The sequence below is a fragment of the Rhineura floridana genome, chromosome 2, assembly GCF_030035675.1.
Source record: "Rhineura floridana isolate rRhiFlo1 chromosome 2, rRhiFlo1.hap2, whole genome shotgun sequence".
In the NCBI taxonomy this organism is placed as follows: domain Eukaryota; kingdom Metazoa; phylum Chordata; class Lepidosauria; order Squamata; family Rhineuridae; genus Rhineura; species Rhineura floridana.
Genome location: NC_084481.1, coordinates 121,172,805 through 121,188,932, shown reverse-complemented (window position 1 = coordinate 121,188,932; position 16,128 = coordinate 121,172,805). Strand labels below are relative to the sequence as shown.

The window sequence follows — 16,128 nt, the reverse complement described above, 5'->3', positions numbered from 1 at the left end:
CACTTGCTCTGCTTTACTTCCTGCATTTTTTCCTATCCTATCCCAAACCATGATGGCAGTGGAGGTTGAGAGATAGGTGGCAAGCAGATCAAAGGAAAAGTTAAGAGTGGGTCACATTAACCCATTGTCTACTTGGGGATTTCAGCACCACTAACATTACAGATGTGGACATTTCAAGAGGGATGTTCCAGTAGCCCTCTGAACTGGCAATTAGCACAACTGACAATGACACTTCTTATCATGGAAAAATTGGTCTGTGCCAGGGGAGAAAAAACCTTGAATATAGAAAAAGCTTATAAAGTCCTTTTTCCATGTAGCTCTTTTATTATTATTATTTATTAATGTATATACTGCTTAATTACAGCTTTCATGTGTAAAATCAATTACAAAAAATATAAACACAAATAATTAAAATACACAGTAAAACAATTCCATCACAACATTAAAATAAACACCCAGAATTAAAATATGCAAGAAAACAAGCTCAATAATTAAAACAGTTAAAACAGCATTTAAAACAATTTTAATTTAACCAAACAAATATAAAGTTATTTATTTGCCACATTTGAAGAAATTTCTACAGAGTAGATGATGATCAAAGTGGACTGTTTTGGAACTTAACATAGCTGCACCTGGGTGAATGTTTTTTCACCTTCAGGTAGCTATGGGATTGCCCATACCGGAGTTGTATTCGCAGCTGTTTGCGTTCTGTTCCCATTTAATTTGCATAATCTACATGACATTATCCTCAAACACCACCAAACTCGATGCTTCCCCCCCTAAATTTGGGTTTAGCTGATTCAGGGATAAATTGGGGAAAATCAGGCTCCAAACTGCTCCACTTCGGGTTGCAGATGATTTTTTTAAGTGTTTTTGGGTGGATGGATCAATCATCACTTTCTGCTCCTTCCCTTTCCACAGCTAATACGTAATGCTTTCATTTTTTTTAAGTGCTCATGATTTCAGCACACTCCTGAACAGAGGAGCACTAACATACATACATATATTATATTAATCCTTCAGATTTGCATAAAACTTCTCAAGCAAATCATTCTAAAAATTTCTACACCAGATATCGAGCAACAAAGCTAATCTGAAAATTACGTTGTGAGAATTTACAGTTGCCTGACTCTGTGCTTTCGCACACTTCCTGAGCAGGGATTTTTTTAAAAAAAGCAAGTTGTACATGCAGCTACCTGCGCATATGCCCAATCTGTACTTTACTGGCATAACAGAATCAACAAATTTGAAGATGGGGACAAACACGATAAGGAATGCGTACTGGTATGAACATGAAAGATCAAAGTTGCTCCTCCTAAACAGATTCAAATACACCCAGGTGTGGATAACTCTGGTCTACTTTGAATGGGGAAAAAGTGGATTAACAGCTACATAATGCTCAAATGTGGACAAGCCCTATAGTTCATATAATACTCCTAGGAAGAAGGGTTCTTGAGCACAGACTGTATTGGAACTTTGAATATTTTGTTGACTTAATCTCCATTGCACCTTTGCAGATTTTGTGCGTGATAAAACTGTTACTGCTGATATTCACTTTCTCTGTGTGTGTGTGTTGCACACTAGCTGTGCTATGAGACGTAAGTTCCTGTTTGCAATGGCTCTATGGCAACTTGCTTAGTAACAGAAAACATCAGCTGCCAATAACTCTCCACAGCAGCAGAGAAGTTCAGTATTATTGAAGTCAAGCCCATTCAAAGATCCCAACTTTTAGCACTGCAAACATTTGGTGAGTTCCATTTAATCCATTGATTTACTAAAATAGTAAAGAGTTTTAGCTGTTTTTTAAACTGATTATTAGTCAACAAAATTTAAGTATATTTACATATTACCAGAACTTCAATACACTACAAGTGCAAAGAAGTTAAAATTTAAATATCCTTCATTTTTAGCAATGAGGCTGCAGAGCATGGGCTATAATCCTGGGCTTACACACTGAAGAAAGTGGGTTTACATCTGAGTAAATATGTGCTACACCTTGGCTTAACCCAGAAGTGACCATTCCAGAAGGAGAAAAGTTGCCTTTGCAAAGTAAAGGCATTGAATCTTTTGCAGGGTTGACTTGGCCCTCCACAATACCACAGTGAATGATATCTAGGCAGAACAATGTTTTAAAAAATTAAGTTGCCAATTGTTGGATGTTTTGGAGGGCCATAGAACCCTTTAGAGGGGTAGCATCTGGCCCAAGAACTGTGGAGTAGCCACCCTTGCTTTACACAGTAGATATTTGGCTTGGCTTCCATTTACTGATACATTTGTGTATATTTTTAATGCTATTTTTGACAATGTGTGTTACCTTAGCAGAGAAGTATTAAAAATAGACACTTTACAATGAACGGTAACTGACAGTACAATCCTTTGCATGCCTTTCCAGAAGTAAGTCCTACTGAATGTAAATAAACTTGTGTTACACCTGAGTAAACAAAAGCTACCTCACACTTCCTTCAGTGTCTCCAAAGATTACATCTAATGTACCATAATGAGCTAGAAGGCAGATGTAAAGTTTTCAATTCGTTTACAGGACAGTTAGAATAAAATATCAGAGAGATGCAGATAATACAGGACTTGATTCTACTTGAATTATTAGTGCTTGAATGATCATGTCAGCACTATACACAAAGAGCCTTTCCAGATGATTTAATGTATTAATGATGGTACAGTTGTATATGGACTCCAAACACCTTCTCTCAAGGGAGTACTTCTGTTGAAGGAGAATCTTATTACCCAGTCCTCAAACCTCTCTCTCTCTCCCTGGGAAATGCTTAAAAATACCCCTATCAAAATTAATAAAATACGCCCAAGATAATCAGAAGAGCACTCACTGAATCGCTAATCTCCTTTTTAATGCTGACACCCAGAATCAAGTCAAATTATATCAATCTTTGAAGCACTACAAAATCTTTTTGACAGCATGTCTGGATAAATCCTCAAATGTCTGGCATTTTCTGTCACATTAAAATTTTTACCTTGACAGCCGCAGAATAGTTTTCTCTTCACATGTCATTCTAAGCATGATCATTCCCTTGTTCAAGAAGCCAGCTATTATAAAGCACAAGAGAACACAGACTAAATCAAAATATTTCTTCTTCATAAATTATTGTATTATTTGAAAGGAATGTCTCTGAAACTGCTTAAGACTACTGAAACATTACATGAGGTTCTTCCTGGGATCAGGAGATACTTTGGGGGGCACAACCTATATAAGTATTGACCTATGTTTCTGGTTGGGTTCTGAAGCATACAAAGAGAAGCAGGGAAATGTTTCTAGGAAACAAAGACACACTGCAATTGACAACAGGGAACTGACCATGCAGGTCACACAATGCTATACCCATATCCCAGTTGTCCCATCAGCAATGTGAATACGTGAGGATCATCTTGAGAAACCTCTGTACTTTTAACACAGGAGTGGCTAATCCTCATTCTGGAATTCTGATCTGACTCCCAAGCAAATTTTCCTTCCTCCTCTTTTCTTCTGCCAAGACCCTACTGATTTTGGAAGCAGCAGCAAAAAGTAGACATAGAGCTGTTGTGGGTGGAGAGGTTTAAACTGTTCCACCTAGCTGAGGACCCTCATGGAGATGCTAATTGCCCCCTCCTTGATAATCTAATCAATCATCTGATGAGCAGAGGGAATGTGATAACCCCCATCTTTAGCTGATCTGCATGCCTGTGTGTATATATTTGAGTGTGGAATGGCCACACCCACTTTTGACCACACCCACCACAGGCAGGCAGACATTCTCCAGGGTGGCTAAGGAGAAAAGTGGCTCTTAGGCCAAAAAAAGTTACACCTCCCAATTTCAACACTTGTATATGAGAGAAAATTATTTCAATTTAGCAATATCAGTTTACCCCCCCCCCCGCCGTCCTATCTCAAGCAGCATTTGCATTGGTAAATCCAAACTGTTCCTCCCAAATGTGCATTTTTAAAAGTCAGCTCAGTCAAATAATTTCATCCCTTATCTTTACAGTAGATATTACTTTCAAGTATATTCCCATGCAATGTGGGACATAAAGGTTAGATCGTGATTCTGAATTGTTACAGATTACCTCCAGGAGAAATCCCCAGATCTATGAAAACAATAATTGCTATGTTAAATCTGAGTAATGTGTTCCCCTTTCAAAATACTTAATGTGCCTTATGGGTGTGGGGGCTTTTTTTCCTCAGGGAAATACTACTAAAGGAATGGCTGACTGCACATGGTTCTCTTTGCCATGCCACAACCACTGCTGTACAATATCAGCGCAAGCTAAACCTGTGCATAGAAGCTTCACAGTTAATCCCAGCTTTGCCTGCAGGGATTCCTTTTCAGAACACCCTGTCTGTGTTGTCAGACCCATCACCACAACAAGGTAATAAAAAAGGTCTTCGGGTGTTCAAAACTATCATGGGATGGAAGGAACAGTTTGTTCTTACCATAAATGGTGTTTCTTCATGGATGATAAGAGGTCTCCAAGCAGGTAGTGTAGCTCCACCTACAGCCCAGAGACAGGAAACGTCTCAGCAAACACTTTGCTCCTCCCCTTATGCTGAGGCTCAGTTCCTTTCTTGCAAAGCTCTAGACATCAGCCTCAAGCACAACTCAGAAAGGAAGAAACATATAACCACAACATGAACTTGAGAATCAGAGAACAAAGGGTGCTAAACACAAGGTCAAGTGACCCAGAGCAAAGAACCAGAAAGGAGTCCTGACCTTTAATGACTCAGTCCCATCCACCATACGAATTACTGCATGGGTGAGCCATGGAGACCTCTTGTCATCCATGAAGAAACCCCTTTGATGGTAAGAACAAACTGTTCCTTCTCTCATGGATGACAGAGGTCTCCAAGCAGGACATACTACAGCTGCAGACCTAAGGTGGGCCTAAGGAGATAAGACCTGTTGTAGAACCCTACGGCCCAATGAGGCCTCTGCCGAGGCCAGAAGGTCAATTTTATAGTGTTTTGTGAACATACTAGGCATAAACCACGCCGCTGCTCTGCTAATATCTAATATGGGAACATTTGTGGAATAAGCCTCCAATGTGGCTGCAGATCTAGTGGAATGTGCCGTAATGCGTAAAGGGGACGGCATATGAAGAGCTTCATAGGCTAAAGATATGCATACCTTAATCCACTGAGCTATGGTTGCACTTGACACTTTTTCCCCCATAGTGGCTGGATGAAATGAAACAAAAAGGGAATCAGATTGCCTAAATGGTTTGGTTCTGATGTACACTTCTAGTGCTCGTCTACCATCTAAGGAGTGCCATGCCTTCTCCCTTGGGTGAGAAGGGTTAGGACAGAAAGAAGGTAAGACTATGTCTTGATTTCTGTGAAAGATGGTGTTGACCTTAGGAATTAAGTCAGGTCTAGTACGCAGCACTACTCTGTTATTGTGAAATGTGCAAAGCTGCTTTTGAACCGATAAGGCTTGCAGATTGGATACCCGACGTGCCGTCCTGAGGGCCAACAAGAAAGCTGTCTTGAATGAGAGCATTCTTAAGGAGATGGATACTAGTGGCTCAAATGGCGCTTTTTGAAGTGCAGAAAGAACATGGTGTAGGCCCCATGTAGGAAAACAGTGCATAACCGGTGGGCTGATTAGACTGGTGGCTTGAAGGAACCACTTAACGAGAGGGTGCAAAGCCAGGGAGATAGAACCTGGTACTGAAAGTATCGATGCCAACGCTGACTTCTGCCATTTCAATGTGACAGGGCACAGACCCATCTGTAGGCCTTCTTGTAGAAAAAGCAACACATCAGGCAGCACAGCTGCTTCAGGATCTATTTTTCTGTTGGCACACCACTGTGAAAAACCCTTCCACATGCTATGATAACTGCGGAGGGTAGAAGGCCTTCTAGCGGCCAAAATGGTGTCCACCACTGCCAAGGACACTCCTGATCTTAGCAATCATGTGCATTCAATTTCCATGTGGCCCGACGATCCACTGTGGATCTGGGTGAGACAGAGGTCCCTAGTGAAGCAGGTCCTGACATACCAGGAGATGGAACAGCTGAGACTGAGTCAGCTGTATGATGTCCAAGAACCAGGGGCATCTCAGCCAATACGGGGCTACCAGCACCACCTTGACCTTTTCCAGTAGTATTTTCTTTAGGACTCTGGATAACAACGGAGTCGTGGGAAACGCATACAGCAACCTCTTTAGCCTGGGGGCTGCCAGGGTGTCCACTTGTTCAGTCTTGTGACTCAGAAAATGAGAAAAGAAACAGCATAACTAATGGTTTGTCTCTGATGCGAAGAGATCTACCTTGCACCTGCCTAATTTTGCCTGTAGCATGTGAAACATGTCCTTGTTGAGAGCCCATTCTCCTAGGAACATCTGCTGCTGACTTAACCAATCTGCTGCTACATTTAAATTGCCTTGAATGTATTCTGCCGTGAGGGACGTTATGTGATGTTCTGCCCAAGACAGCATCACCATCGCTTCTGCATGCAGCTTCAATGAGCGTGTGTCTCCCTGTTTGTTTAAATAAGCCCAAACCATCGTGTTGTCGGTCCATAATCAGCACATCCGGGTATTGCAGCAGGCTGGAGAAATGGCAAAGAGCCAGATGAGCAGCCCTCAATTACAGCCAATTGATGCTCTCGCGTGTTTCCCCATACATCCATACCCCCTGAACACGGTAACCCTGATAATGTGCCCCCCATTCTTTGAGGTTTGCATCTGTGGTGATGATCGATTGGGGAGGGTCTCATAATGGAACTCTCCTCTGCAAATGGGACGGAGTCGCCCACCATCGTAATGATTCCTTCACCTGGCCTGTCAGGTGAACACATCTGTGTTTGCAGTGTGCTATGTCCTGCTGGAATCTGAGGAGAAGCCACTGCAGTAGTCGAGAATGCAACCATGCCCAAGGTACAATGCCTATAGCCGATGCCATCATGACTAGTAATTTGGCGAGGACCATGACATCTGCCAGTCGAGTGTGGGACATCGCTGCAGCCATGCTCACAATCTTTTGAATCCTCTCACCAGAGGGAGATGAGTTGTTTGATCGTATCTAGTGTTGCCCCCAGGTGTTGAATCATCTGCTATGGGTTGAGTTGGCTCTTTTGAGTATTTACTAAGAACCCGTGGTCTTTTAGGTGAGCCAACACTATCTTGATGTCCTCCCGAGCTTGATGAACTGAATTGGAACATTTAAGGAGATCGTCCAGATGAGAATAAACGTGTAGCCCTTGCAGCCTGAGGCTGGCCACCACCATCACCATGATCTTGGTAAACACCCTGGGGGCTGACAAAAGTCTGAAAAGCAGTGCCTTGAACAGATAGTGGAGGCCACTGAAATGAAATCGAAGGAGCTGGTGATGCGCAGGGAATATCAGCACATGCAGATAGGCCTCCCTGAGATCTATGGAGACCAGGAAATCATGAGGTTGAAGGGCCTCTCTGATTGACGAGAGTCTCCATTTGGAATTTGTATGGGGTCACAAATTGATTTAAAAACTTTAGGTTGAGTACCGCGTGCCAGGATCCATCCTTCTTCCCCACTAAGAAGAAGACTGAGTAGAGACCTGAGAAACACTCCTCTAAAGGCACTTGTTCTATTGCTGAGATGTCTAGCAAGTGGCGAATCTCTTTTGACACTGTCAAGAACTTCTCTGTGGAACTGGGTACCAGAGAAGGAAGGAACCCGGATGGCGGATACTGCAACAATTCTATCTTGTAACCATCTTGGACCACACATAGAACCCATTTGTCCTGAGTGGTATCTCTCCATTGGTGGAAAAACTTGCTTAACCTTCCTCCCACTGGTAGCAGCCGAGCTGAGTCAGAAACATTGCTGAGTCTGACGTCCTGGGTGTCCTTGACTGGGAAAGTTACGGGAGAACGAGGGCTGTGGAGCTTTTTGAGGGAATTGCAATATGTTCCATGGAGGATGGGAACTTCTGAAATTGCGTCCTCTCCCATTAGATCTGAAAGCACAAAAATTGAGACTGGAAGGAAACAGGGGGGCACCTATATAAGTGCCTGTCATCCCGCCGTTGTGACGGCATGGTCTTTTTCTTGTCTTTAGGCTCCACTAAGACCTCCTTTAATGCCACATCCCCAAACAGCTTCGAACTGGAGAAAGGGACTGAAGCTAAATTTGCCCAAGGCATCAACATCCCAGTGTGAAAGCCATAGGTGCCTACAAGCAACTACCACCATGGCCCTGCATGAGAATTGGGTGAAACCCATAGTAGCATCAACAATGAACATTAAGGATCTGGAAACCTTCAGGAAAGTTTTCCTTAGTCTAACCGGCTCTTGGATTGCATTGTCTAATAGATCCTGCACCCACAATAGGGTTGCATTGGCAAAGACAGATGCAGACACAGACACTCTGATCGCCAGTGCATTAGTGTCATGCAATCTTTTAAGGGCTAAGTCCGACCTACATTCACTAGGGTCCTTCAGTTGCACGTCCCCATTAGGGGGAAGTAAAGCCCCCCTTTTTTAGGTAACAATGAGAAAGTAAATGGAGAAGTTGGGCAAATAAAAGGAAAAAATAACTGCGGTAAGAAGCAAGTCAAACAGCGATAGAAATAACAGTAAATGAGAAATCTCATGAACAGGATGCACTCTGAGCTGAGACAGGAAACGAACTAAGCCTCAGCATAAGGGGGGGAGCAAAGTGTTTGCTGAGGTGTTTTCTGTCTCTGGGCTGTAGGTGGAGCTACACTACCCACTTGGAGTCCTCTGTCATCCATGACAGAATGGGTAAACTACAAGTGACCAGTTCAAGAAAGAACTCCACTTTGACATGTCAGTGTTCAGCAATAGAAGTTATCTTGTACTGTAGATACTTTTCTGGATTTTTCAAATGGGGTGCGGCATTGCTTATGCAGAAAAGGGGGAACTTTGTATCTGGATCAGGGATAAAGCTCTTGAAGATGTGATAGCTCTTGTCATGTATAGAAAAAATAAGCATTAATACTTTCTATTTTATTTAAAGGTGCCTAAGTCTTGGCCACTGTCTCCATTTTCCTTATACAGCATGTGAGACATCAAAGAACTTTGAGGGATCCTTGCACACTGCTGGCTTTCCTGTTCTGGCAAGAAGAGAAACTGATGGTTATTATTATCCTGGCACAATAATAAAGGACATAGAGGCAAGTTGCCATATTATTTTCTGGCATGCATAGATGAGATGTTAATTCATTCAGTAACCCTTCTACAAAATGTATTGGTATGAACTGGGCCATTTGGAAAGCACATCAAGTGAATCTGTTGACTTCCAAGAGTTGTCACCCCTGACTTAGGATTTGTTAGCACTATTATGAAAATCCAGTTGATTATTGAACTAATATAGGGACAGCGGCAAGAGTCTTTGACAATCATAGTACAGACTTATTCAATTGTAGATAATAACAATAGCCAATGAGTGTGCAGAGGTGGAACCAAAAGTATAAGTGCTCCTTGATTCCCTTACTAACCTTGAGGGGTATGATCATTATGGATTCCGGGGAAGCTATTAGATTCTGTGCAAGGGGTGTGCGTCAGTCACAATTACTGTATTCAGCTCAGGTTGGTATCTGCTTCATTTTGGTGGAGAGCAAGCCATTTAATATTAGATATCCTGCTCATCAGTGGCATCCTTCCATCCTTTTGCCTGATAAATAATGGGAATCCTGATGGATCATGGGGAACTCCTTATTACACAAAGTTGCTAGAAGGTTGATTTGAAAACTGTATCACATTACCACTCAGCATTTGTCCACATTTGTCAACTAATTTCCCATCTTTTAAAAATATATAGACTGTATTTACCTTGTCTGGGCCCCACCTTGTATGATCTTGAGAAACGACAACTCATACCAAATCTGTCTTCACCTTGATGGCACAGGTTTTCTTGTCTTTCATGGTAATGTCAGGTGTCTCTGTTGATTCATGCTGTTTGGGGACAGTATTCCATCAGTTATTGTGAGTAAACTGATGAATATCATACTTGCTGGAAATATCTTAGGATGTTTATATATATACACTTGACAATTTTAGTCCTCTGGGCACAGAAAAACCAGTCTTCAATTCATTAGCTGTTAGCACTTGAAACTTTAAAAATAAAAACAATATGTTCTTTTTGAAGAGCATGCCAAAGGCAGAGTTGTTTGTTTACCAAAGTCTCTGAAAGAGTGACAAATCTGAAATGCCTGGCATTCAGTATGAAATGGGAGCGACTGGAGAAAATCCAGAATATATTTTTGTTTTGTAGTGCTTGGTTCTCATCATTACAGGCTAGAGTGGCCACTTACATACTGCCCAAAAAATGAAGATGAAATATGTCGTATTAAAAAAGATGGCAAAAGGAAATTTGCATAAAATGTGCGTATCATTCATATATATAGATGCTGATTTGGAAATAACTACTGTAATGTAAAGAGAAATATAATACATCTCACCTTAGTGGAACAGACTGTGACCTGTGTGCCTGCTCAGACTTCTGCCCAAGTGCTTGTTCTTGATGGACAACTGCAAGGCCCTTCCTGCTCTTCTTTCTGATGGTTCTTTATCTTTAAACCAGACTTAGACTAGACAGCTCTTCTAACCAAGGACACACATGTAAACAGAGGGTTGTACTCTGACAACCCTTCAAAAGAGGAATGTAAAGTACCTCTGTCAATTAGGACACATGGCTAGCCTAGTACACGCAGTGTCATGTGTGAAATAGACATTCTAATTTTGAAATTCAGGTGGGGCAATCAGAACTCCACCCTAAAACACCCAAAGGCGGGGAAAAACCCAGTTTCTGGGCTAAGGAAATCAGATTGAATTGTGCAACTTGTACAGATGTCTTTAGCTTTCACAATGTGATTCTGTATTTGAGTTTTCACAGAATTCTCTCCAGTTCACTGGCCAGATCATTGGTGGTAAGGTGAATTAACACTTCATAAGAGAGAAGGAGCAGGAAACTGAACTGCTGATGATCTGACGGGAGGGGACACGCAAACTGCCCCCTGCTCTTGGAGAAACTGCTTACCACATGTATATAACCTGACTTGGATAAGGACAACTTTGAAGAAGAAAAAAGAGGGATACAGCAGCGTACAAACATTCAAAATCTGAACCAACACTATCTACACATCTTCAATCTTTTTCACAACCATGACTCTTAGAAAATTGAACTCCTGCTATAGATAAATCACTGTTAGTAGAAGTTACAGACTAACTCTCTATAGTAATAAGTTGACCATTCATTGATTAATTTGTTTCTTGATACTACCATTTTTATCAACCACTGCAAATACTTGCTGGGTCCAGAGACACAGATGGGCATTTTTTCAAGTTTACTGGCAATCATTCTGAGAGAATCCCACATATGATCTGATGTGTGCACCACATTGACCCCCTTTTTAAATTAATGGGGAGGCCCTTGTAGATAGGTGAACCTACATGTGTTTTAGAGTCCCGATAGTTGTTACAAACTGTTGAAACAGAGGAAATGATCTTATATCAGATCAGACTATTGTTCATTTAGCTTAGTATTATTTACTCTCATCTCGACTGGCAGTGGCCATCTGAGATCTCAGTCAGAAGTCTTTCATATCACCTGTTAGCTAACCCTTTTTAACAAGAAACACCAAGAACTGAACGTAGGACCTTCTGCATGCAATTGCAAAGCATATCCTCTACCCCTGAAGTCTGGTTCCCTCCCGTTCTCTTATTGGATTTTGGTAGTAGCTTCTACTTTGCGTTTGATTATAAACTCACCCTTTGCAAATTCTCAGGGATGCCATGTTCTGGTATATTTTTTACTTCAAGTAAACAGCAAAGGTGCCTCTCTTTTATATAACATGATTTTCTACAGTTCTATTGAATTATTTTTATCTTACCACCCTGATCTACTTTAAAAAACTTGCAAAAAACAACCCTACAATTTTTCCCAGCAGCAAAAAAATCATGCTAACATAGCTAGTGGTCTTCAATTCCTGGCCTTTGGCTGTCCTTAATTTCTTAAACTATCACAAAAGTGACTATTTCATAACAAAATCACATGAGTTTTTCATTTTAATTCTTCTTGTTTTTGGCACCAGGGCAAGAAAAGAACTTTCCTTGTACAGTTTCCCAAGCCATTTGCTGGGGGTGAGGAAGATGCACCATGTGTGCAGAAAACAGCCAGCAGTGACATTCATGAACGTGTGCATGGAATGACACACTCCATATTACCAGGTGACAAAGTCCTGGCACCCTGGGAACCAGAGCAGGAAAGATATGGCCCTGGCACTGTCATCCGAGGCATGGAGACCAGGGATCCTCTGAGAGGTAAAGCCATTCTAAAACATCCTTGTGGCCGATTCTCCATAAGACTCAGTAGTTGACCTTGAAAATGAACGCCTACTATCCCTTTTAAACAGGGATCGTATAAATGTACCTGTCTTATAACAGGCAGTAATTTTTTCCTGCTGTAGGCAAGTCTCCCACTATCTTCCTTCTGCTAATTAATATATGCACCCATTTCTCTAAGAATATACCTGGCATATTCATCCAGTCAAACACTTATCTGGCACTTTAAAAAAAAGTCAAGACATTGCCCGGGGGCGGGGAGGGCTTTATGATTGTTATAAGGGCCAACCAATAAGTTCAAACTGCCTACATACTCTAAGCATTCATACCTTCTCTAGTCAATACACACTCTCTCACGCTCGTGCATGTAATGTAGCCCTGAAAACAAGTGCAGTTTGCCCCTGTGGTTTTCATTTTCTTTGTATTTTTTTTTCTATGAAGTCATGCATGTGATAGAAATGTGTATAAGCACTGGCATGAAATGCATTTTAAAATGAATTTTAAAAAACTCAAATAGGTATTTAATTATCATGTGTACTTATATAGTGGAATATAAAGACCACTTTTTTGTGGCTAGGTAATCAGTTATCAAGATAAACCATTAACATTAGCTTTGCTCCTTTGAGAGGAAGGGCAGGATGGAAATTTAATAAATGAATAAAATAACATGGAGGGAGAGAGCGAGCCTCTCTTACAGCATAGTTTCTATTTCTCTCTTCAAAACAGAGAAAGAAGATGAAGAAATTACGGTCAGTTTTTGGAATGGCAAGAAAGCCAAAGTCTCGTTAGGTGTAGCCTTGTGGATTCCACCAATGCAGTGGGAGAGGATTGTGGAGATGATCTGCATGCCTCTTAGCAGCCGGAAACAGTTTGAAGGGCAACTGCAAAGGCCAGCTTACTTCTTTGGCTCATGTAGGCCTATACCAGCATCCACATATACATGCCCCTTAGGTGGCCTCTGCAGGCTCCACAGGCCCTATTGCGCTTTCATCCATCCTTACTCAAGATGCTTTCACCACACATGCTCATTGCTTGGACATCCGCAGTTCATTTCCTGCTGCTGCCCTAAATATAGCAGCTGCTGGTGGGTGCCCTCTTTAGCAGAATTACCCCACAGAGATGTTAAAGAAGAAGAATTCAGCAGAAAACCCACAACAGCATTGCTGGCAGTGGAAGGTCCTCCAAAGGAAGAATCAACTGCAGCCTCTTCTTCATGCTCCTCCAACTCTTCTTCATGCTCCTCCAGTTCCAAAACTGCTAGGGAAACAGGTCTGCCCAAGAACACAATGGTAGATCATGCAGTGAACACAGATTCTAGTCTTTTTGACAAGCCCAAGCTGCAAGAAATCAGAAGACCTGATTGGAAATACTGGAAGAGAAGCCATCCCAGCTCCCATTATAAGAGCTTCAGTATACAACATTTTCCTTGATTGATCTTCAGTGCAAGGTAGAAGAGTGCCAAGAACTACCTGGTATTATCATCTTGGTTGGGGTGAACAGAAATAGGTAATAGTGTCACAGAGACCAACGTACTTGGGAATATCTATTTTGTCCTTTGCTGTTGGGTTTGTGGAGGTGAGAAAAGGCTTAATTCCACATACCAGTAGTATTACAGCACAGTCACAGGGTGGAAGAACAGTCCTCCATCCTTCACCAATGGCAGTTCCATTTCCAATCTAGTTCTATGTTTTTGGGAAAATGATGTAGCACTACATTATAAAGCCACTCATCTCCCAGCTTGCTTTAGTTGAATGGAACTTCTTCGCAGTTTCACCTCATTAGCAAACCCAAATACAAAGTATGCCACCTCAATTGTAGGAATCTACTTCAGCAGAAGAAGTGCAAAGAATTGTGATGACTAAAACAGCAACCTATACCTACCCCCATTTGCCAAGACTGTGCTTCTGTTTCTTTCCCTGAAACTTAAAGGGACTGGATAGAACCCTTTTCTCAATAGTACTGTATAGCAGGTGTGGGGAACCTTTGATCCTACAGATGTTGCTGAACTACACGTCCCATCAGCCCCAGCAAGCATGGAACATGGCCAGGGATGATAGGAGTTGTACTTTAGCAACATTTGGAGGACCAAAGGCTCCCCACATCTGTTGTATAGGGTCAGATCAAATATGGCTTCCAATGTACTAGTTGCAGGCGCTGTAGCAGAGGGAGGACCTTCAAGCTAAATCATAGACCAGGCTTTTCAATAGCACCAGGCAGAAACTGCTCACTGCAGAAATGAAGGTAGGTCTACCACCCTAACAGTACACACACCAGAGTGAACAGCTGGCAATAGTTTTCACACTTGACTGCAGAAATGTGTCAAAATAGCTTGATGGAATTTAAATATATAAAGCAGCATCTAGTTGTAAGTTAGCAAGTATATGTTTTATAACATATACTCTGCTGGGGGGGGAGATATCATACAGTGTTTTCCCCATTTTGACATTGGTGATGAGCATCTCTTCTTTAGTATACCATGCCCACCATTCTGCCAATTTTTTTAAAATAAGTGTGCTACTGACTGCAGCTCTTACCTTTTTAGGATTCCATCCATCCAAAATGCATTATTATCAAGTGTCATAAGCATGACTGGCAAACACTCAATATCGCTGGTAGCATGCAGTCAAACAAGCCATTCTACAACTGTTGGCAAAATGTCATATCTACTGTTGATGACCAATTAAGTACATTGCTTATGCTGTCCATTATATAGAGACTGGAATCCCCACCATCCTGCTTTCCTGGTATTAGAATATTTTTAACCTATTGCAGGAAGAAAAAAATATATATTGAGTCCAATCATCAGCCAAACCCTTATTGCAGCCAATGGTCTTAACAGAAGAAATGATGGCAAGGGAATAAGTTATTATTATTATTATTATTATTATTTATTATTATTTAAAATATTTATACCCCGCCCTTTCTCAAAAGACTCAGGGCGGCTTACAGTTAAAACATAAATAGACTAAAAAACCATCAAAACAAGAATCAAAACAAGAACACAATTAAACAGTTAAAAGTACATTAAATCCTAAATAATTAAAAAATGATAAACATTATTAATTAAAAGCCCGTCTAAACAAAACAGTCTTCAACTGGGTACGAAAAGACGATAACGAGGGAGCCGTACGAACCTCATTGGGGAGAGAGTTCCATAATCTAGGGGCAGCCACTGAGAAGGCCCTATGCTGTGTCTGCGCAAGAAAAACTTGCGAAGAAGATGGAATAGAGAGAAGAGTCTCACCAGATGATCTCAAAGGCCGAGCAGGTTCATAAGGGGAGATACGATCTAACAGATAGCCTGGACCTAAGCCGTATAGGGCTTTATAGGTCAAAATCAGCACTTTGAATTGTGCCCGGAAACAAATTGGCAGCCAGTGGAGCTGGTACAGTAGAGGGGTTGTACGTTCTCTAAGTCCAGCACCAGTTAACATTCTGGCTGCAGCTCTTTGTACCAATTTAAGTTTCCGAGCAGTCTACGGGATTTTGGGATTTTCAGTTCTTTGCTTCCTGTTTCATACCTTGTTCTGACTAGTTACAACTTAAGTGTTATTCTTTGTGTGACTACGTACAAATTAAGTGTTGTACTACTGTGTATAGGAACCAACTGCAGCAGCTGCAGAGATGAAAGAGCTCAAAGCAAAGCAGTTCCTTATACAGGCAAGTCCCCAGCTGCACTGATCAACCAGTGCCATGTTTGAAACCATTAAGCAGCCTCCTCGAAGGCAACTTACCATGAAGGAGTCTCGACTCACAAAGATGTCAAATCATCCTCAGGAGGACAGTAATGACACAGTAAAATCACAGTTCAAAGTGTGTGCTTGTTTTTAACTCCAC

The 16,128-nt window shown here is 41.5% G+C and overlaps 1 protein-coding gene across 1 annotated transcript; it reads left to right on the top strand.

Annotated features, from left to right (window-relative positions):
• Positions 1 to 8,022: 8,022 nt before the first annotated feature.
• C2H11orf16 (chromosome 2 C11orf16 homolog) lies at positions 8,023 to 16,122 on the top strand. Its single transcript, XM_061612771.1, is given in 6 exon segments — positions 8,023 to 8,141; positions 8,966 to 9,122; positions 12,042 to 12,270; positions 13,018 to 13,701; positions 15,892 to 15,979; positions 15,981 to 16,122. Coding segments are annotated over 6 exon segments (1,419 nt in total).
• Positions 16,123 to 16,128: the final 6 nt, after the last annotated feature.